At 53.0% G+C, this 22,977-nt stretch overlaps 1 protein-coding gene across 8 annotated transcripts in view; it reads left to right on the forward strand.

Moving 5' to 3' along the window:
• The window catches only part of GREB1 (growth regulating estrogen receptor binding 1), an 88,561-nt gene that overhangs the window by 23,067 nt on the left and 42,517 nt on the right, over positions 1–22,977 (forward strand). For all 8 annotated transcript variants that reach the window (XM_081156889.1, XM_081156890.1, XM_081156891.1 and 5 more), the window contains exons 2-4: positions 8,646–8,825; positions 14,231–14,347; positions 17,533–17,709. In XM_081156889.1, coding sequence (XP_081013015.1) covers positions 8,669–8,825; positions 14,231–14,347; positions 17,533–17,709 — 451 coding nt within the window. In that variant the 5' untranslated portion in view covers positions 8,646–8,668. The remainder of the gene's footprint in view (positions 1–8,645; positions 8,826–14,230; positions 14,348–17,532; positions 17,710–22,977) is intronic.

Consider the following 22,977-nt stretch of genomic DNA (forward strand, 5'->3'; position numbering starts at 1 on the left):
GTGCCTAAGGTGTGCCAGGCGTTGTAAAAGCTGCTGTATGGTCCCGGTGTCATTTAAGCCTCCCAGCAACCTTGGGAGATAGATCAGTATTATCACCTGCATTCTGCTGCGAAGATGGAGACTCTGGGCAGGTGAGCCACTCAGACACCCCGTGTGCAGTGGGCACCGGCAGATGTTGAGTGAAAGGATGAATGACAACTGCAAGCTCGTGGAAGGAGAAGACGGCAGGAGAGAGCCTGGCCGATATGAGCCACAGGAGTTGGTCCCCAAATTAAGAGGTTTCGTGCCTCCCAGTTACTCAATTTTGCAATCTTTAAGTTCCAAATTTAAGTAGCAATGGGGAGGGGAAGGGGTTTCAAGGCAGGTAAATCACACAGGGCACAGACGAGGGAATAGACGTGTGACCGGCACAGCCTGACCAGTCCTCAAAAAAAAAATTAAAAAAAAAGATAAATGGAAAAATACTTATGTGCTAGCCACTATGCTAAATACTTTACCACATTATCTTATTTCATTGTCACAGAACCCCTGTCAAGTAGGCCTGTTGTCTCTTTATGGAGGAGGATCCTGCAGCTCTGAGAGGCGGGTGACGGCCCACAGCTAACAGGCAGACACGGGGCCAGATGGTAACCGGGCACCGACTCCATAGCTTCCCCGAGACTTGCCCACTTCCCAGTAAAAAAAAGCCAGGAATGAAGATTTCATTGCTTAAGCTTGAACTTTGTTCTATATTTGATGGAAGAAAAATAAATGATAAACATATTTCTTTTATGCTAACAAAACCCAACAACTGGCCCTCTCCCAGAGAGGGAGTCTGGCTCAGTCAGTGCAGCGAGAAGGCCACGCAGGAGATGAAAGTTTGGGGGTCACCAGAAGTAACACCCTCGGAATGACTGGTGTGCATGGTTGGGTCTATCGGCTTCGAGGTACTTCACCCGCTTTTGTCAGAAGTTCTCTCTCTAGCCCTTCTTGGCTAATTTTCCTCCTCCTGATGATGACAACTTGTGTCCGTTTAAAAAGTTAGCAAATTATAGGAAAGATTAAAGAAGCACGAACGAAATCTTGAATTCTTTCACTTGGAGGCAAGCGCAGTAGACAATGTTCTGATCTCTTTTGGACAATACATTTATTTATTTACAGGTTGAAAGTTAGGAATGATAATTGTTACTATTATTACAACCTATATAGTAAATACTATAGGTGTGTCATTCACTGGTCTAAGCACCTTATGTATATTAATTCATGGTATCCACACATGGTATCCGAACAACTCTAGGAAACAGGTACTTTTATCCCCTTTTTTGGATTGGGGAAACTGAGGCACATCAAGATTAAATAAGTTGCTCAAGGTCTAACATCCAATAAGGCAGAATTTGAACCCAAGACAGGGCCCAGAGCCCATTCTATTAAAAACTCTGCTGCTTTCTTGCCCTCCCTGTCTTTATATACATCTATATATAATAAAATATCACATATTAAACACATATACGTATATACGTGTATTTTTAGCTATATTTCTATAACAATTTAAAATCTTTTTCTGGCTGAATGTTCTAATATCCTGTCTATCTGCCTCACGTAAACCTCTGTGTACACATAGCTTTTGTGCCTATGGATATTGGTCTGCATTAAACAGCCCTTTCATGGCGAGCATTTCCGAGTGCCAGTCTCCCGCCGGTACAGGCCGTGCCCTGAGTGGCAGAAGGCCGTAGGCGCTCTAAGCGAGGCCCCTTTCTCCCCAGCCCCTGGGTCCTCCTCACGCCTGACTTGTGTCCACAGGCGAGCAGGGCGCCAGGCGGGAGCTTGCATTCCCCCAGCCTCTCTCAGGCAGAGCCACCAGGGGGCGCTGCCCCGCCCGAGCTGTGAATGTGTGGTGCCCGGTGGGGTCCCCTCTGGCTCTTTCACTCAGCCCAGGAAGGAATGAACAGGTCTGCCATTGCCCTGTGGGGCACTTCCTTCCATCCTTTAGTGCAGGGTGCTTTGGGGGACCGTTTCTAGAAACAGCTGAGACGGGGGTACCAGCAAGGCTAACCCAGCTCTTTGACTTTTGTCACATAGGGAAGGCGACATGGAAACCCCTGGGTGCCATCCAAGTCATCTTTGCAGGCAAATTAAATACCCTCATGAGAAGCTAAAAATCAAAGTTACAGGCCTTCGGCACAAATAGAGTGGGTTCCTATTATTTTCTTTTTCAGCCAGGATTTGGGCAGGATCCTTGGGTTTATAAGAGTTCATTGCAACAGGGAATATGTAGGAAGCTCTGGCCCAGAGCTGGTGCCGGCTTGATTTCCGTAGGTAGGAATGATTTCCATGAAAGGAGCGTAGGAGCAGGCACCTGTGCCTCTCGGGGGCATTTCCCTGGGCATTCGCGGAGGGGGTTACCTTAAGGGGCACGTGCCCCCGGGGTCAGCCCCACACCTGCGGTCCTCCGGTGGCAGCACACCAGGCTGTCCGCTCCCCGTGGCAAAGCCGTGCTCGCCCCTGACCCTTTGTTCTCTGCGCAGAAGTACGAGGTTCCACTCCAGGCCCAGGACTTTCATGTCTGAAAGGCCTCGCTTTAATTGCTGGCGCTTAGACCGACAGATCGGTATGTACCTGCGCCGAGAGCATTCTGACCCAGCAAAACACTTCAGTGCCAAGAAGACGGAAAGCCGTGGCATTTGCCATCTGACCCAGCAGCCGCCCGAGGCGGAGGGAGCTCAGCCTGGAAGGTCTGCCGCCGATTTGATTTTCTCCTGGTTGTCGTGGCCTCGGGAGCAGATACTGGCTTCGAGACCTTTCGCCCGGCTGGCCCGGCTGCCTCTGCTTCCCCGGGCACGGGCTGGGGAGCCAGGGTGTCGGGCCAGCCGAGCCCTCAGTACCCTTCTCAGGGGCATGATGGCTCCCGGGTGAGGAAAGGGGGCCTCTGTGAACACCCCACTTCCCCTGCTCTCAGCCGGCAGGTGTGTGGGCTGCCTGGAATGACCAGGTACCGTGCATTTGCCTTGGCAGCGGGGCACCCGCTCTGGGGGGGGAGAGGTTGGTATTGGCTCTTTGCTTAATTCCAAGGATGGCATCGGCTGTGTTAAGCGGAATACTGGCAAAACACCCACTTCTAGTAAGGTGCCGGGGGCAGTGAGCCGAGTGAATCCACGTAATGAGCCACCTTCCCCATGTCTCCTGTTTGCAATGGTATCTAAAGGGGTTGGAAATAAGTCCTGCGCAAGGTGAGCGCAAAAGCCGTGGTGGTGTAATTATAAGTGACCTGCTGAGGAGATGGACTCCACATTTGGATCCTGCCTGGCTGGTTCCAGAGAGAAGTTTTTCAGTAGGTTCTTCTTTCCTGAAAATCTTCCCTGGCTTAACTCCGAAGGCCTCGCTGCGGCGAGGCAGCAGGCAGGAGGGGGAGGGGGGCGACATTGCTTTGTAGTTCCGTCCGTCTGGAGAGCTACGGACACCCAGAGGAAGTGCTGCCACATTCTGGGAACAGATGTCTGGGCGGCGACGGCAGGAGAGACAAGTGGGTTAGACAGAAGTCCAGCCCTGGCCGGCTCGCCCGCCTTCAGGAGCACCTGTGGGGTTTATGAGTTCCTGTGGGAAACTCCAGGCATCTGCATGAGAATGCCGTTTCCTGCCCCGAGGGCCCTCAAAGACTTTATGGGAGACCATTCTGCAGTCTGAATGCGTTTATGGCCATATCATATATTCCTCCCGGACGGAGGGCCCATCGCGCTGACGTTACAGAATGAGGCAGAAAACGCAGTCTTGAGAGGGCTCTGCTCTTGTTTTCCAAAACTTTGAACTCATCCTCAGAAATAAGTCACCATACATTCGTGCCGGCTGAGGGATTCCCCAGTTTTGCTGTAGGGACGTTAAAGGAGGAAGGAACGGGGGTTAGTGGCCGCTGCAATCTGAGCTGGAGTTTGGGGGTGTTCTGGGCGGGGCTGTGTTGCTATGGCCGGCCGGGACGGGGTCAGGTATCTTTCTGTGGGGTCCCGAAAGGTGAGCAGGGGTCCTAGGGGAAGGCTGTCCTCCAGAAAGAGAGGGAGCCTCCGGTCGGAGCATCTGGGATGACAGGTGTGTTTTGGATGCGAGTCAGCAGGGAGGCAGAGGGGAGGAGAGGCCTGGCAGGCCCCTGTGGGGGGGTTTGCTCTCTCATGGACTTGAACTCCAGCCTTTGACTCCGGAGTCTGCCCTCTCTTCTCTGCCATGATCACTTCTCCAGGCGGGGTGAGAAGGGACAGAGGGCAGAGACGAGCGGGACCCGACTGAGCGAGGCCTTGCACCTGGGAGGGCTCAGGCGGAAAGGGGGTGCCCAGAGGGGGCACGAACACTTGGCGCTGTGTCATTCCTTCATCCTGCACCAACTCCCCCCTCATCCTAAAACCCGGCCTCCGTCCCCCTTGACCTCCACGCAGAGCGGTCTGGGTCATCTTTGGTCGCCTGCATTGCAGGGTTCTCCAATGGGCCTTCTTTCGGAAGCTAGGTGACCTGTCACACAGCATCTCCGCAGGCCCCTTCACGTCCTCTCCTCGCGGCACGGGGCCGAGTCTGAACTGGCCCCTGTCGCTGTGCTGCTCACACTGCCCCCGTCCACCTGTGCTCGGCCTCTGCAGGGACCTGTGTTCCCAGTCACACAATGGGTGTCAGGCCTGGGTGCACCGTCCCCTTCTGCCCCTCTGAGACGGACCCGAGACAGCACGTCCCCCCTCCTGTCTCTGTTTGAAGCCGCCGTCTTGCCCGCTCGGGTCGGTCACCTTGTAATCAGCGCAGTGCCGCTTACCTGCGTCCCTACCTGCCCGCGAGTTTCTCCAGGTTGCCGACCTGTCTACTTCCCCTTCAGCCTCAGCTCCAAGCAGGAACGAAATATTTCCGCCCTGTATCCACACTCGATTCTTTAGCTTCGTTTAAGGCAAAACCGTGCGTCCGGAAGAGGACAGCTCTCTGTTTTTCAGAGGAGGCCCAGGACAGGCAGAGCTATTCGCCTGTGGCTTAGGACGGACCCTGCTGTCTGAGCCTGGCCCCGAGACCCTGAGGCCCCCGGCTGCAGGCTGCGTCTCTCCCAGCCTGGGGTGGCCCGGGTGGCGGTCGATCAGGCTCTCGGGCAGTTGGAGGTCGTTAGAGGAGTCATCTGCCATCCCTGCCAGATCTGCTCTCTCTATAAAACCGTCCTGGGCTCCGTGGGGCATGGAGACACGAGTGGGCTTGGTCGCTGCATCCAGCAGTTCGATCCCCTGAGGAGGTGGGAGATATAGACACAGACACTCTCTGTGGCCTTAGGGTGGTCAGCTCAGAGCCCAGTGAGGTGCCTGTCAAGTACTGGGGGGGGGCAAAGAAGAGGGAACAATGAATTTTCCTTAAGGACAGGGAGGGACAGGCACCAATGGGCCACAGAGCAGCATTGTGTCCACGAGGAAAGAACAGAAGGGCACATTTGTACGTCAGTGCTCATAGGAAGGGCTTGGAACAGAACCCACAGGTGAGCTCAGGTGTCACCTGGGGCAGGGGTGGCATTAGCTAATACGCTTTCTAGTGTCCTTCTAAAGGAAGCAAGATGTTTAATTATTTCTGCTGGAGTCCAATGAATCAGATGAAGTCAAGATCTCTAGCTAGCATCTAGAAATTAGAATTATGAGCAGGTCATTACAATTTTAGGGGGGAAACTAGAATTTATTAACGTCTGCTATATGCCCACTGCCCCCCGTATGTTAGCTCCGTTAGCCCTCCCTACAGCTCTGGAAGGTAGTTCTTACTCTGCTTTTATAGATGAGGAAATGGAAGCACAGAGAGGTTAGGTAACTTGCCTAAGACCACACAGCTTGAAAGAAGAATAGCCACGAGTTCAGCCCCTACTGCCTTTTACCTCCTAGCAGGCAGATCATGGAGGAAATGGGATGCTGGTGACTGTCCCTGGATTAACTGAGATCTCTGTGGGCACCGGGGAAGGTGGTGTTGGATCTGACGGTGAGCAGCAGGGGGAGGCGACTGCTTTATTTTCATGAGCAGGATGACCGGTGTGCAGCACCGTGGGGCGCACGGCGCCGGGGTTGTCTCAGGAAGCGAGTCCCAGCTGTTTCGGAAGCTCAGTCGCTGTTGTTGACAGACCTGGGCTTTGGGGTCACACAGAGGAGCCTCACTGCTGGACTGATAAAGAGACAGGAAAGCGTTGTGGGCTCAGATTTTAGGTGGACACATAAGTCTGCAGGTTTCCCTGTGTCTGTGAGCCTTTTAAGATAAGTGGGTTTTCGCCTTTTGGGCAAACCTTTTGATAACCTGGTCTTAAGAAAAGAAAGAAAGAAAGGAAGAAAAAAGGTGGGGGAGTCACTTCAAGGAGAGGCGGGAGCTGGACTGTTTGTCTTGAAAGGGGCTGGAGTCCGGCGTCTCCGGCCTTAATCCCTGGGGAAGGGCCGGTGGGCTGAAGGAGGCGACGCTGTCCAGGCCCAGGCCCCCAGGCCCCCAGGCCCCCAGGCCCCCGGCCCCTGCTTGTTTATTTTGCCTGCCCCCTCTCCTCCCTCTCCGGCAGACGGGTCCTCAGGCGACATTCTTAGGATGCTCTTGGTTTTCTTTGTCCGTCTGGAAATGGCTTTTTAAATGGGGCTTTTCATTTACTGAAGCTTAATGCTCTCGTCAGGGGCAGTCCCCCTTTTTGGTAAAACACCATTAAGAAAGAACCTAAGGCAACCCTTTTCCTAACCCAAAGCTTCAGCTTGGCCGGATAAGTGAGCATTATTGAAACAACAACTGTAAAAATGCTCCGTTTGCAGAAGTCGGCAGCCGCCCGGAGAGAGGCTGCCCGGCTTTAGGGCCATGACTGGACACCGTGCCCTCGTGCCCACGTGTGAGTGCAGGCAAGTCACCCAGGCTCCTGGTTTCCTCGTATATGGGGGGGCTGTGCTGTAGCTAAAAAGAAATAAAAAGGAGACTGTCACAGAGCCCTACATGCTGTAGCCGGAGGAGAATGGATAGCCGTGTCTCCCCTACAGAAGAAAGAAGGTGGGAAGTAGAGGTGATGATAAAGTGATTATTTTAAGAAGTTTGGGGGAAAAGGCCAAGAAATTAGACCAAAAGGGAAATGGAAAGAGGGTCATGTAAACAAAGGGCTAATTTTAATGAAATAGACAACACACGGAAACCATGGGAGGAATATAGATTTAAAGGGTGGTTCTTGGGAAGGAATGAATATTAGAGATTTAACCATATCCCATATGGCCCCGGAGAAATGTCTGAGCGGATAGCTGCCCCTTCGCGTAGTGGAATCTGATGCAGCCATTGAAACTGACTTCAGCCCTGGCTGGCCTGGCTCAGTGGTTAGAGCGCGGGTTCGAGTCCCGGTCAAGGGCATGTGCCTGGGTTGCAGGTTTGATCCACGCCTCCAGTGGGGGCACATGTGGGAGGCCACCAGTGGATGTGTCTCTGTCTCTCTCTCTCCTCCCTCCCTTCCACTCTTTCTGAAAATCAAGAGAAAAAATATACTCCTCAACTGAGGATTAAAAAAATTAAAAAAAGAAATTGTTTTCAAAGCAGTTGTGAGAGGATTGGGTGAAATGCTTACGTCAAGTTAAAAAAGCAGGATAAAAAAATTGTGTTCTAGGGTGATTGTAGCTGTGTGAACACAATCGCCCGTCTCCCTCCCACCCCCAGGCTCTGAAGGGAGTTCAGCCTGGGAAGGAATATGTCACCATAGGGGTGAAACAGTGGCTCGAGCTACAGGCAGGGGAACCTCGAATCCATCGCGCTGGCTGACGGGCGGCCACAGGAGACCATGCACCGTATGGTTCCATTATAATGAAATCTCCACAGTAGGCAAATCTACAGAGACAGAAAGCGAATTAGTAGCTGCCTCGGAGGGGCAGTTTGGGGGTGACAGGTAAAGGGCGTGAGGTTTCTTTTCGGAGCCAGGAAATGTTCTAAAACTGATCATGCGCTGGTTGCACAGCACCGAGAATACACTATACACCTTTGAATTGTGCACTTGCGGTGGGTGAATGGTATGGTATGTGGATTATATCTCAACCAAGCGGCTACCAAAAAAAAAAAAATCACAGTGCTTATCTCGGGAAATAAAAATATCTGCGAAATTTTCCTTGCTTTCCATCCTCTTTTGTACTTCCCAGATTTCAGATATAATTCTGCGTCACTTGTGTCATGAGGACATAGTCAACCAAAAACCAATTTAAAGGAAGAATGTGAATAATCGGCCTTTTAGCAGCAAAGACAATGATGGGAAATCGGTAGCCTGCCTCCTGGGAAGCCGGGGGAGGCCGAGTGATCCTAAAACCCGGGGCCTGGCTGTCATGGATCACTGGATTGTCACACACAGGGTGGCGCAGGGCCATTCCTCTGCCAGTCCAGGAAAATACAGCCTCACTGGCCTGGGGGTCTCTCAGGGGCAGGATCACAACTGGGGGAAAAGCTAGGGGGGCGGTCTGTGAAAACTGAGAGCCGATTTCTAGTAAAATATCCTAAGAGGTGTGGGGGGGCTGCCCTCCGAGTGCTAAACCGGAGAAGGCTCTGACTTATATAACTTCCTGTAATTGCCCGGTGCTGGCTGAGGCGGAGACCCTCCCGCTCCTCCTCTCTGCAGAGCGGGGCTTTGCCTCTGCGTTGGGCTTCGTGCGCGGGTCCCTCCGTCTCTTTAACCGAAACTGAAATGCCGTTTTGAACAGAGGACTCCCGGCGTCTCTGGAAGATGGGAAACTCCTACGCGGGCCCGCTGAAGACCGCGCGGTTCGAGGAGCTGCTGCGCAACTCCATCGAGGCCTCGCTGCGCTCCAGCAGCCTGGCGCCCCGGCCCGTCTTCTCCCAGCTCTACCTGGAGGCCGAGCAGCAGCTCGCCGCCCTGGAAGGTACGCCACGCGTTTGTGCATTTGTTTCTTCCACGCTCGGAGGCTCACGTCGGCCGAAGAGCCCGGAGCTCTTCCCTCCCCTGCTCTGTGTAGAAAATGTTGAGTCTGGCAGAAAAGAATTGTTAGAGGAAGGACATGGCACATGAATTCTTACTTGGCCGCAACTGAAGTAGGTGTCAGCCCTAAGGTGGCAAAGAGTAAAATTGTTCACGGGGCTCGTAGGAGACAGGAAGAGGGTGTGCTGGACTGTTGCGAATCGGTCGTGACTTAGGAAAAGGTTCGACCTGCTCACTTGGATAAGAAATCTTAAAGTGCTTTGGACCCTCGGCTACTTTTCCCCTCTCTGTCCTGTGATTCGTGGCCGTATCTTTACAAAGCCGTCTGGGCAGTGTCTCTGGAGATAGCAGGTACAAGAACCCTCTGGAGACTAAAAAACCAAGAACAAACCTTTGTGATTTTCACATGTGCCAGGAATAAATAAATTATCTTCAGGCCTGGGGGCAACGTTAGGGTTTACTTAATTATCCAGAGAATAAAGTGGTTGTATTTTCTAGCCGTTAGTTTACACTTTTACAGCCAGGTGTTGTCCTGTCAAAAGCGACCCCGTGGCAATCCATAGCACGAGGCGGTTCCCTAATGAAAGTTCTGTCTTTGTTTATGTCTTTCACTTGAAGTCACCTGCAGACTTCACTTAGCTGTTGAAGTGACATGGGGCTGGGGTTTGAAACAAACAGTAATTAACTAATTGAATAGGAAAGCGTGCAGTGTGCCAGGTCCTGTGTTGGGGCGGTCATGGTGTGTATGTGCGTGTGTGTACATATGGGCCTGTGTGAGCATGTGTGTGCACGTGGGCCTGTGTGTGTGCATGTGTGTGCGTGTGGACCTGCATGAGTGCATGCGTGTGCGTGTGTGTACATATGGGCCTGTGTGAGCATGTGTGTGCACATGGGCCTGTGTGTGTGCATGTGGACCTGTGTGCATGTTCGTCCGTGTGTGTGTGCATGCAGGCCTCTGTGTGTGCATGTGGACCTGCATGCGTGCATGTGTGTGCGTGTGTGAGCCTGTGTGTGTGCACGTGGGCCTGTGTGTGTGCATGTGGACCTGTGTGCATGTTCGTCCGTGTGTGTGTGTGTACAGGCAGGCCTATGTGTGTGCGTGTGGACCTGCATGCATGCATGTATGTGCGTGTGTGAGCCTGTGTGGGGGGTGGGGGCGGGCAGGTGGACGGCAGCATATAGTGAGAAACGAGGCACCTGAGGCTTCCTTAGCCCAGCAGGGAGATGTTCCCGTGTCACCATTGAACTCGTTCTTACTGAATTAACCTGTGGACGGCAGCAGCCAAGGGCCTGAAAGACCTGGATCTGGGTCTGAACAGACGGTCAGAAGCATGAAGTAGGAGGAACCAAGAGTTCTCTCGGGTTCACATCGAAAGTACCCCCGGTTTCTGGGGTACAAAGCATTCCTGTGACGTTGTGGGGAGAGGGAAGTAACCGGAGACTATCTTGTAGGCTGTGTTTTTGGCTGGCAGAGAGACGTGGGAAATATCACCCTTACCTTCTGACAGCACTGAAGGGCTTTGTTGCTAATGATAAATGAATGATAATAGTAATGAGCAATAATCTAGTGCATTGGAATGCACCTTAAAATCTACAAGGTGCTTCGCCTCCACCAGCTGAAGGATCGGGAACCCCAGGCTTTGGGAAGACGGCAGGCTGGTTGCTTGAGGTTTGGAAGGTGCTCAGCTGGGGGAGAGGGAGGAGCTGTTGGAGGCCCCACTGAGCTTTTCCTTATGTCTGAGATCCCCATAGACGCTTCCTGGCCTCAACCTGGGAGGCTGCCTCCCGAATGCCTGATTTCTCAGGGTGCCCTGGTGTGCCCACAGGTGCCAGGCAAGCGATCCTGTCCAGGGACGGTTTCGAGGCGTCCCCCCGTGCCCCCGTGTTGAGGGCTGCAGGCTCCCTGCCGGTGGTTGGCCCCCTTGCTCTGCCCTCCCGTTGGTAGGAAAACCACAGAGGCCTCTCTCTGCTTCTCCCGCCCGTTCAGCAGACAGGATAGAGACAGCCTCTGAGACGTTTTCCTAGTCAGGGGAGCTTGGTGGGCAGGGGAGCCTCTCGGTTTGCTAAATGTCGCCATAAACCGAGCCCCGAGCCCCAGCCCCCGGCGTCTGCATGTAGCCCGGTGCGGAGGCTGTGCAGGCTGAGGCTTGTTTTGTCTGCTGTGTCCGTCAGGGCCTCTTATCTTATCTCCACCTTCCTCGGACCATATCATTAAAGATGTTTTTTATGACCAGGGAGCTGGGGCACTAAACACTCCTGGCTCAGTTAACGGCTTCTGTGTTTGTGCTGGTGACTTAACCGGGGCCTGGTCACTTTGTTCTTGAAGGAAGGGTCTCACTGCTCCCTTCTAGGGGAAACCCGTTTATGTGTTATTTATTTTTTAAAAAGAAAGACCAACGAAACTAAAAATATACAGCCCCAGCACTTGGAGGTAGGTGTTTGTTAAAGAAAACGCTGGTACGTTTCTGTAGTCCCCGCTCCCCAAATGTTGTACAGTTTCTTCTCGTGGAAAGAGAGACTATTTACTGTGCGTGTTGGAGGAGCAGCCACACCCAGGAGGACAGCGCCGCCTTGGACCCCCGGGGCCCTGTTGTATTTGCAGTCCTGAGGCCCCCATCCAGGTGGTTGTGTCTGGCGCCCTTTGCGAGCTCCCCTCCTCCCGGAGACCTTGGTAAATGGTCTGGTTTTGTCCCTCCTGGGTAGCAAGTGTCCTCGGCTTGTCCCTGTCTGACTCACCCCCCCAGAGGCCCTGGAATGTCTCGTAGACCTTTGACCTTTAACCCTGCTTCCTTAGGGACTGGATTTAAGCTCTTTCTTTGACTTTCTGAGGCTTAAGACCCTCCTCTTTCATTCTTTCTGAGGGTCTGAATTCCTGAGCTTTGGGGCTCAGCAGAAAAATGTGCAGACCTTCCCGGGTGTGCCCGCAGTGCTTCCAAGACTTTCTCTCCCCTTTTCACTCCGATCCTCAGTGTCTCCGCCGTCCCCTCTGAGCCTCTGGGGTGCTGGCTCGGAGGGGTCTGGGTTTTGCAGAAGAGCTGTAGGTGGCCAAGGACAGTTTGAGTGCCCATGGTGAGCTGTGCTGTGTCGCTGGGGCCTGGGGTCTGGGTGTGGCTCTATCCCTTCTGCTCAAAGCCCCCACCTGCCTGCATTTAATGGCAGGAAGGAAACATCTCAAGGAGGCTCCACAGTTATTTCCTGCCCCTGTTAACCTCCCTGGGTAATCTTTTTACACTCTTCCTGCCACCTCTGTGTCCTCTAGGCCCAGAAGGACAGAGACACCAGGATTCTTGCTTCCTTCCTGCTGTGACCTTCCCAAGGTCACAGGTCTGAGCTGGCTTGAAATGTCCAGTTCCTTCTGCCTCTTGTCCCTCAAGCACCTGTAAAATTGTGGCTGCTGTGAGGCTCTGTTGCGAGCACGTGTGCTGATTAAATCACACCTGGAGTATTCTGAGGGCATTATTTCCCCACATAGCCTGTCCCAGCTCAAAGTGACCTCCTTTTCAGATGCAGGCTCCGGCGAACAGAGAGGTTAAGTAACTTTCCTGCAGCCACACAGACAGTGGGAAACACAAGTCCTATAATTTGAGTTTCCCGATTCCTACCCCATCTCTTTCTACTGCACACGATTTCATCACTGACCTAAACCCACTTAACCCCCTGGCCGGAGGCTGTGAGAGCCGGAGAAGTGGCCACCAAGAAGCCAGCCCGAGCAGAGGACATGGAGAAACAAGGGAGAAACCATCGTCTCCTAGACTAGAGTGTTTAAGGGTGTTCACAGTGACCCTACGTCATGAAGAAATGTGTATGCGTGTATGCTGTTTATTAAGTGATATGTAAAGACAAGTGGAGAAAGATTTTTTTTTTTACCCAAAATGTCTGTTAAAAGAAGTTAGAAGGACTATATTTCAACAGTCTTGAAAATTTATCGATTTGCGCTCCCCCCTTTCTCTAGTGACACTTTGGTAAATGAGGTGTCGCTGTGCATGCAGGTGTCACCTGAGGCCTGTGGCTGGGACCTGGGTGACAGAGGTGAGGAAGGGCAGGTCCCACTCTGCAGGAACTGAGAGTCTGTAGGGAGCGGCAAGAAGCTGCCTGGCAGAGCTCACACGCAGGGAGCCGTGGGGCTTCCACGCTGATTGACGGCTCTCCTGGCCAGTTCCCCGTCTGACATTACTCCTAAAATACGAGTTTCCCGAGCTCCTAACAGGCCTTGCCCTGCGCGGACGGCCCTTTGTGTGTGGGTGTGACAAGTTGGGGTGTGTTTGTATTTCTGGTAACGCTACCCGGGTTCCTCCCTCGGGTAAACAGGAAGGCCTTGCCGCCGCGCTCTCGCGCCCTGAGAGGGCCGGTCCCGCTGTCCTGCGCTCTCGACGGCGCTGCAGCTGGTGGCGAGGCCGTGAGCGTGGGCGTCGGGCACACCTGGGAACGTGCGCCTGTGAGCCTTCGCTTTTCACTGAACAGCTGAGGGCCAGTCACGGGTCGCTGCGCCTCAGTGGCCTTCCCTGTAAAATGGTCGATTTTAACAGCACGGTGCCTCCCACCCAGAGGTTCTTAGAGTGCCTGCTCCGTGCAGGTTTCGTGCTCTGTCTTTTCTTTCTCTCTCTCTCTTTTTTTTTAAAAATATATCTTTATTGATTTCAGAGAGAGGAAAGGAGAGGGAGAGAGAGAGAGAGAAACATCAATGATGAGAGTCATTGATCGGCTCCAGCCCGCAACCCGGGCATGTGCCCTGACCGGGAATCGAACCCTGATCGCCTGGATCCTAGGTCGACGCTCAACCGCTGAGCCACGCCGGCCGGGCTCTCTCTCTTTTTTTTTTAATCCTTACCTGAGGATATTTTTTCCATTGCCTTTTAGAGAGAGAATGGGGGGGAGAGAGAGACACACACTGATGTGAGAGATACATCGACTGGTTGCCTCCCGCGTGCGTCCCGATGGGGGTGGGCGGGGAGGGAACCTCCAACTGAGGCACGTGCCCTTGACCAGAAATGGAACCCGAGACCCTTCGGCACAAAGGCCGATGCTCTAACCACTGAACCACACTGGCTGGCCTGCTCTGTCTTTTTCAACCCATTACATACAGATCGAACCCTAGTGCGTGTGCAGACACGCAGCTCTGATGGATGGGAAGAGGCGTGACCCTGAGTTTGAAGTCCTAAGACTGAGAGTCTGACCCTGTGACCTTGGCAGAGCCATGGACCTGAGCCAGCCCCCGCTTTCCCTCTAGGAGACGGGGCGTGGGGGGGGATGGCTGACCTGCCGTGGGGCTGAGGACTGATCAGTGACTCGGCAGCGGAGCCTGGCTGAGTCCTTTCCTCTGCCTCCTCCCCTCTCCTCTCCTCTTTCTAGGTGGAAGCCGAGCTGACAATGAGGAGGAAGAAGAGGGGGAAGCGGGGCTGGAGCCGAGCTGCCCCCCAAACCCCTACCAGATGCACCCTCCCCCCGAAGGATGCTGCACCACGGACGGTGAGCCTGCCAGCCCTGCCAGGCAGTGCCCACTGCCCGGCGTCTGCGGCTGTGTGCTGCGGGCGTCCCCTGTGCCCAGGCCCCCAGCGGGCAGTGGCCCGGGTGCCCTCTCGTACCTGTGGCGTTGGCTACTCCACGCCCTGGGGGCTCGGTCAAGCTCACAGCCCCTTGGCCAGGTCATGGACAGCCTCAACGTCTCCCCGTGGATTCAGAGCCCCAAGTTCACTTTTCTATATTAGTTACTTTAAGACTAAAATCTATTTCCCCAGCTCAGGTGTGGTTGTGCCGCACGCATGTTTAACTCAGACCTGATGGGTAGGAATAATCTTTCACATCTGTTGGCATTTTACTGTTGAAAAGCAGATACTTGTTATCTCAGGAAGCCTGTAAAATCAGTAATGCTAATCCCATGTTGCTGCGGAGAAACTGAGGCGTGGAGACGCCTGGTGGGGTGACAGCTTGGTCCAGGGATAAGCGCTTGTGCTTGGCACCCAGGGACACCTGGATAAAGTCCGGGCTCTGCCACTCACTGGCCAGACCGCTTCCGAATTCATCCGTCCTGTCACCAACCCGGTCAAGAGGTGTCGCTAGTTAGTGATTTGGTCAGTTAATTAATTAAAATCATTGAGCCCCTGCTCTGGAAACATGGCAATAAAAGGTACCAGAGTTCTCGTGCTGATGGAGCATTCTAGGCAGGCGGACACTTCCACAGGATGTAGAAGGTGCTGGTAGGGTGGGCTGGGCAAGCAGGAGTGTGTGGGAGTGCAGGAGGGGTTCCTAACACAGGCAGGGGAAGGCTTCCTGGAGGAGGTGGTCCCTTATCTGGATTTCAGAGAATTCGCAGGAGTTAGCTGGGAGACGGTCGAGCTGGGACCTTCCAGGCAGAGAATAGCATGTGCTAAGGTTTAGCAGGGTGAGGATATGGCCCATTCGGGGAACTGCCAGCAGTGTATTTAGATGGGGGCCCGAGGTGGCAGGGCAGGGCTTGGAGGAGTGATCGGGTGGGTTGTGGAGGCTCCTGCACCTGCATGTGGGTCTGGACTGGACCTTGAGCAGGATGGTGGGCCGGGGAGGAAATCGGACCTCATGGGGGCTGCTTCTCCAGGAAAAGGGAAGCTAATATATTGGCTCTTCAGAAGTAGGACTCCCAGAGTCCAAGTGTTAAAAGGGCACCGAGTTAAGTAAGAAAATGGTCATTAGAGTGATTTTCAAAGAATTTCCAAGTAAATGCAGTAAACACATTGACTGCCCACAGCCTGTGTCCCCAGCTGCCCAGAAGGCAGGGTCACTCTGCAGACCAGGGGGGACCCAGGCTGTGGAGGTGAAGACCTGCTGGGTGCTTGACCTGAATCGCAGAGAATTTACTGACCTTCCCCAAGGGGATGAAGGGAACCACCCAAGCCTGAGAGGCAGACAGGGCCCATCCCGGCCCACCTCTTAGCAGCGTTGAGCCAATGGTTTAACCGCTGTGAGCCTTGATTTCCGCATCTTCGAACTGGGGCAGAAACACTTCCCCCGCGGGTGATCGACGGGAGCTTTGCAGAGCTTACCTGGCTGGTGCCACACACACAGGGCCCGCAGGTCTCCGTGTCCTGCCTTCCGCCTGGGGCAGAGGGACAGCTTGGAGACAGTGAGTTGTAAATGGCATGGCAGGTGCACATGGAGAAGTTTCTAAAGGGCTGCAGGTCCGCAGGGAAAGCCTGGGGATCTTCGGGGTTCTTGTTAACTCATAGTCTCAGTCGGTCGGAAACTAACGATAGAAGCAGCATCGGGGATCAGGCTAAATAGGCCTCATCAAGAACTCAAAGAAGAGCCCATCCAAAAACTCAGCGCGTCCCTTCTTCCTTTTTTCCCAGATAATTTTTGGATACTTATTTTTTTTTTCTATTGACTTTAGAGAGAGAGAGAGAAACATCGATTTTTGTTGTTTCACTTATTGACGCATCATTGGTTGACTCTTGTATGTGCCCTGACCGGGGATCGAACCCGAAACCTTGGCGTAGCAGGACAAGGCTCTAACCAATTGAGCCACCCAGCCCGGGCCCGACACTTATTTTTTAAATAGGAAATATACATACAGGGGTGGGCATAAGCAGGTTTACAGTTGTGAGTACATGAGCCAGTTTATTCTTGCATATTTACTTATTAATGATTGTATTATTTGTTTGTATTACCACTGTAAACCTACGCTAGCCCGCCCCTGTATTTAAAAGCTCTTAAGTACAAAAGGTTACAGAGCGGAAGTCTATGCTGTGAGTCTCCCCATGTCCTGGGCCCCCAGACCCCTGCCCGGAGCAGCCAGGTCACCAGGTCCTCACCCCTTATTCCTGCCACTCTCCTGTCTTCATTCCTGTGAAATGCCGGGCGTGAGAAGTATCATATCGCTCGCGATTTCCTGCGGATTTGTCTTGTATACATTTTAATGTACCATCGTTTGTCTACAGTTTTTCCTGTTGAGCTTCATTTGTACAGTAACTATATGGTGACCCCGATCGTCATAAAAACATGGGGTTAAGTGTCATTAATAACCGTGGGTGTAATTTTACCTCCCAGAATTAATTTTTTTTTTTCTTGTTAATTCTCACCTGAGGATATTTTTTCCCATTGATTTTTAGAGAGAGTGGAAAGGAGGGGGAGATAGAGATAGAGAGAGAGAGAGAAACATCTATGTGAGAGAGACACATCAATCAGTGCCTCCTGCACACGCCCTGGCCTGGGCGGGGGGTTAAACCTGAAACCCAGGTACATGCCCTGGACCGGGAGTTGAGCCTGCGACCCTTCTGTGTGTGGACCAGCGCTCTAATCACTGAGCCACATTGACCAGGGCTCTCGGAATTTATTTTATTTTATTTTATTATTTTTATTTTTAAAATATATCTTTATTGATTTCAGAGAGAGGAAAGGAGAGGGAGAGATAGAAACATCAATGATGAGAGAGTCATTGATCGAGCCCCCACAACCCGGGCATGTGCCCTGACCGGGAATTGAATCCCGATCGCCTGGATCCTAGGTTGACGCTCAACCGCTGAGCCACGCCCGGCCGGGCGGGAATTAATTTTAAAGTCAACTACATCCAGAGGAAGGGGTTGGTCCCTGCCAGGCCCAGGATGCCCTCATCCGTCTGTTGTGTGGCTCCTGCTCCGGACACCCCCGGGCAGCGTGGTGAGCCCGCCCGTTCCTCCTAGGGTTCTGCCAGGCGGGGAAGGACCTGCGTCTCGTCTCCATCTCCAGCGAGCCCATCGACGTGCCAGCGGGCTTCCTCCTCGTGGGTGCCAAGTCCCCCAGCCTGCCCGACCATCTCCTGGTGTGCGCCGTGGACAAAAGGTTCCTGCCCGATGACAACGGGCACAACGCGCTTCTCGGTAAGTCCCTCCTTGCCCTTCTCCGGGGCTCTGTCCGCATGGTGGGTGGGGACAAGGGAGGCCTCGGGGGTGGCGCATAGGCCACCTTTGGGGCCTCTTCGCCAGCATGTCACACATCGCTTATGCCTCTCGGTGGGCTGTTTCTTCGTGGGAGGGAATGGAAATGAGATTGATTGTAGAATGTACGACCTTCCTGTAGAAAGCCTGTCATTTAGCACTCGTCCTTTGTACCTGCGTTCGTCACACCTCCCCTACGTGCTTACCCCTGTCAGGAATGGGGTCCAGACCCCGTCCTAGACCCTCCCAGGAGCGATCGATGGGGCGCAGAAGGAGGGGAAGGCTGGGTGCGGGCTCCTGCCTGCGGGGCGCGCATACCCCGGGGCCCTGCCCCCTCCCTCCGTCCGTCCCTCCTGTGGTCTGCCTCTGACCGCTCGAGGCCTGTCGTTCTCATACTGGCTTTATAGGTGGGCTCGGACCTGTTAATGAACTTGCCCGAAGGTTCATGGGAAAAGGAACTGGGTCCGGATTGAAGCTCAGCTCTTCCTGGCTCCAAATTCTACCCTTTTCTGCCCTGGCCGGTTTGGCTCAGTGGTTAGAGCGTTGGCCCACGGACCGAAGGGTCCTGGGTTCGATTCTGGTCAAGGGCATGTACCTCAGGTTGCAGGCACAACCCCGGCCCTGGTCGGGGCGCGTGTGGGAGGCAACCGATCGATGTGTGTCTCTTTCTCTCTTCCCCTTCCACTTGAGGATTGAAAAAAAAAAAAAAAATTCTACCCTTTCCTGAACGATCATACCTCATGGCCTGTATCCTAGTCAAGGTCACCACGCCTTTGATCTTTCAAATAACCAGTGGCTCACGGAGACCCCAATGTCTGTGGAGACCCGGATGTCGGTGCAGAGTTGAGGCCAAGCTTACCAAGCCTGGCTCTGTTTGTTTGGACATTTATTGAGCTCTTACTGTGTGCCAGGCCCTTTGCTCAGCACACTGCTCCATCAGGAGAGCAAAAATCAGGGGAGACTCGAGGTTTGGACTGAGAGCCCAGAGAGCTGGGTTCCAGCCCTGCCTGTGACCACAGCTTGCTTGTGGTGGCCGGGCCTCAGTGTCCTCACCCACAGGTGGGGAGGCCATGCCCACGCGTGCTCCCGGCCCCTCCGCCTGGCCCCGCGCTTCCTTGGGAGCAGAAGGCTTGGCAACGATCTATTGCAGATGTAGCCTCGGGAACAACCTTCGCTGTGGAAGCCAGTTTGATTATGAGAGTTTATGGGAAAAACTTCTAGGTGAACTATGTGTACAAACATTTAAACTTCCAGTTTTGTGCTGGGTGGGTGAGCGCACTTCAGGGGATATTTACTGAGCACATTTTCTGTCTGGGGCACTGTGCTCAGCCCGGAGAGTGGGGTGGTGGTGGTGAGGATTGACCCCTGGAAGGGACAGGAATAGTTCCTGCCCTGAGGGTGGGGGTGGGGGGACATGGCCCTCGAGTAAACTCTGAAACAGGCGGACAAGTGCTGACTGGAGAGACAGACACGGTTCTGGGACAGTAAGTACCAGGGAGAAAGAACGTTTAAGCCAACTTTTTGGGCAGGTTCATGGGCTTATTGTAACTAGTTCTTGAAAATAAGAAAAATCCCAGGAAATTCACTATGGCAAAGAAGCTCCCAGAGTCACTGATTGCGCCTCAGATTTTATTTGCTTATGAGGCCACTTGGCTGAGCCGTGTTGGGAAGCCGGCCTGGTGGCTCGGTCAGCGTTTGATGGGGCGGTGGCCTGGGCTCGCCGGCATCCCGCCACCCTGTGACTGTAAAGGAATTGCGAGGATAGTAAATCGAGGAGGTCCTGTGCCTTCAAATGTGGAGACAAGAATCCTTCAGTTCATTCAGCCCCGGCCCGGAACAGCCTCCGCTCCTCAGGCGGCGAGCACGGAGGAAGTGGCGTCTTTGTTAATTGCTCTCCAAAAAGCCATCGAGGTGGGTAACAAGGGCCGGCTGGTAATAGCCGAGGCTTTCTTCTTTTAAAATAACGTTATGCTCTCAGCTTGCACACTTAACACTGTTTAGGTTTCCTGCAATCAGCCCGGATGTCTGCCCGGGACAGGGTGGCCCCGCAGCCCTCGGGGGACGGGGCCCAGTGAGTTTTAGTGACCTATAAACTGGAACTGTGGATAATCTTGGGGGAAGCACTGGCCAGCTCCCCGCCCATAACTGATAATGAAGAGAGTCTTGTTCTAGTGACTGAATCAGTGGAGGGATTTTGCCTGAGAAAGTGGAAAGATTACAATCCAGGTGTGTGTTTCAGATTTTTTTACAGTAATACATCGGAAGAAAACATATAAGTAGAATGTTCTTTTTTTTTTTTTTTTTTAGATGGGAGTAAGCAAGATTTTTGTTTACTCAGCAGGCAAATAATTAAGCATTTTTGGAATGTGTACCCCCAAACTGAAGGCGGACCTGAAGTTCAGCCTGGGCCCCGAAGCCAAGTCAGACCCCGTCCTTCCTCGGGAGCTGGGTGTCTGGTGGGAGAGCGCAGGCAGGCAGGCTCGGAGCGCTCGAGCGGCCGGAGGAGCAAACCCTACACAGACCTCTGCAGCCCAGGTCCACGGTGTGGTGGGGATCGTGAAGGGGGCACAGCTCCCAGGGATGGGCAAGCCGCCTCGGGGGGGGGTGTTTGAGTTGGGCCCTGAAAGATGAGTGAAATTTTGCCAGTTGGGGACGGACATGAAGAGCAGCTACTTTACTGGGACCCATCCTGTGCCAGGAACCATTCTTGGTTAGAAGAACCCGGTGAGATGGGCTCGTTGCTATCTAGCCTTTATATGTGAAGAAACAAAGGCACAGAGAGGTTAACCAACTTGCTTAGGGTCACCCAGCTAGTAAATGGCAGGCCTTGAATTTGAACCCAGATGACCTGACCCTGGGACTCATGTCCTAGAGGGCAAAGGGCGTGTCGGGTAGAGGGACGTCATGTGCGAAGGAGCATGGCGTGCTGGAGGGACAGTGGGGACTCCTGTGGCTGCAGCTGGGAAAAGGCCGCCGTGCCCAGGGAGCTGTTTTCTAATTATGGGGTTGGACAGCAAGGCAGCCGTCTAACGCGTCTGCCTTTCATCTTTAGCAGCTACTAACACACGGCCAGCCCTGCTTCACTTATAACTCTTCCTCCCTCCCGACCTTCCAAGTTATTCTGAGGCAAACCCCAGACATCTTGTCTTTTCATCTCTAAATGATTCAGTCTGTATCTCTAAAAGATCAGGGCCTTTTGCGGGAAATCCAGTAACATCATCATACCTAAAAAATTTGACATTGATTCCTTCATATTACCAAACCTCCAGGGTGTTAAAGGTTTGTTTTATAAATTCGTCTACAGTTGGTTTTTTAAATGAAGCTCAAGATGAGATTCTTACAAAGCATGTGGTTGTTGTGTCTCTTAAGCCTAATTTATTTTCTCTATTTATTTATATGCCCTTCCTTCCTCGTTTCCCTCTCACAGTTTATAGGAGAAACATCGGAAGTATTCAGATAAAGGGATTGCCATGTTTTAATGTGCATTTTAGAAAGATCTCTCGGAGGTCACATGAATAACTGATTTTTATTAAAAGAGAAACTGAGGCAGGGGACCTGAGGCTAGTTACTAGCCCGTTGCAGGATTCCAGATAATTACGGTGTTGTGATCGTTGGGACCTCTGAGCCTCTTACCATCCACCCCCTGGGGCCTGTCCCAGGTGGACCTCCTGCAGCCTGCCATTAGCTGTGTGCTCAGAGACCACCCTTGGCGCCCCAAGGAAGCCACTGTGGATGCTTCAAAGACGAATTATATAACTTTGGTTCTGGAAGGGGGCATAGGGTTCACTTAGTTCTTACCTTCCCTTTTATGGTTGGGAAACTGGAACCCGGAGAGAGCGAACCACTTACCCCATATCAGCACTGTGATGGCCTAGGTAGGGTGAGACTTGAGTCTCCTGACCCGCCTTGAGCTCTGCTCTCTAATATAGCTGTGCCTGTCCGAGAGAGGGAGAAGAAATTACGTTTGCTGTGTACCCACTGTGTGCTGAACACATAGAGGGCACTTTACCCTCCTCATGCTCCTTCAAGGTGGATTTTTGTGAGGACATGACATAGCCGAATGGTTCAATCCCAGTTCCCTTACTTCCCACCCCGCCCCCATGGGCGAGTTACTTTCTGTCTGTGCCTGATTCCCTCATCTGGAAACTGGGGAACCTCTGAGTTGTTTTCGAGGGCTGCTGGAGGTTTAAGAGAACATTTATGATGTGTCGTGCTTGCCTCAGTGCCTGGTCAGTGTGTAATCAATGTTTGCTGTTATATTGTTTACAGATGAGAAAAGCAAAGCTCAGAGATGTTAATTAACCAGCCCAAAGCCGCATGAGTAGTGAGGCAGGATTTGAACCCGGTCACTCTGATTCATGCTCCCCTGCAGGGAGGGGGGAACAGGACAGGAGCTTTCTCTCCAGCAGAAGGGAGAGCCTGGCTTGGTGGCCGCACACGCAGGCATGCGTGCAGGATATGCTTGTTAAACAGACGCCACCTGCAGCTGCTACACAGCAACCCTGGCCCCGTGGGGAAATCGCCGAGTGCTGCTGTGGGTGGTCAAGAGCGATTCATTTTTATGGGCTGTTTTCTGTGGGACAGGACATTGAGGGACTGGTTTTCTCAGGTCTGGATATTTGTGCCTGGCAGGAATTTGAGGATTTGGGCTTCATGGCACGCTTTCTAAGCCTATCTTCTAAAGAGATTATTATAGACTTCCAAGTCCTCAGGGAGCTTTCCAAAGAGAACGGCTTATTACAGTCTTCCTCATGAAAACTTTTACTGCCTTTCAGACAATTTCTTGAAAGATTAGAGTTATTGCACATGTTCAGCTGGGGTGGTTTAAACCATTCTCGGTCTCCCAGGCCCGGTTGGTGAACCGTCCTGTGGTTCTCTTGGCTGGCCCTCCCTGGCCCAGGGTCATCTCTCAGCAGAGCAGCGGATTCTCCCGATCAGAGAGTGTTCGCCAAGCAGGGGAGCAGTTTGCTGGCCGGCTTCCTAAATACTGACTGTCCCAGGAAGGCCGAGGTTTCTCCCTTCATTTCGGATCCACAAAGCGGGGCTCTTGTGGTCTGTGGTTCCCATCCCTGCTTCTGAAATGGCCCCACAGCCCACATTTCTCATGGAACAGAGGCCTCTACTCTGTCCCTGGACAGGGAGGGCAGTGCTGGCCTCGGCAAACTGCTCTTAGCATCCTCGGGTTTGTGGTTCTGTTTCTTGCCCATCCAT

This window comes from Miniopterus schreibersii (assembly GCF_964146895.1).
Source record: "Miniopterus schreibersii genome assembly, chromosome: 13".
NCBI classification, from domain to species: Eukaryota; Metazoa; Chordata; class Mammalia; order Chiroptera; family Miniopteridae; genus Miniopterus; species Miniopterus schreibersii.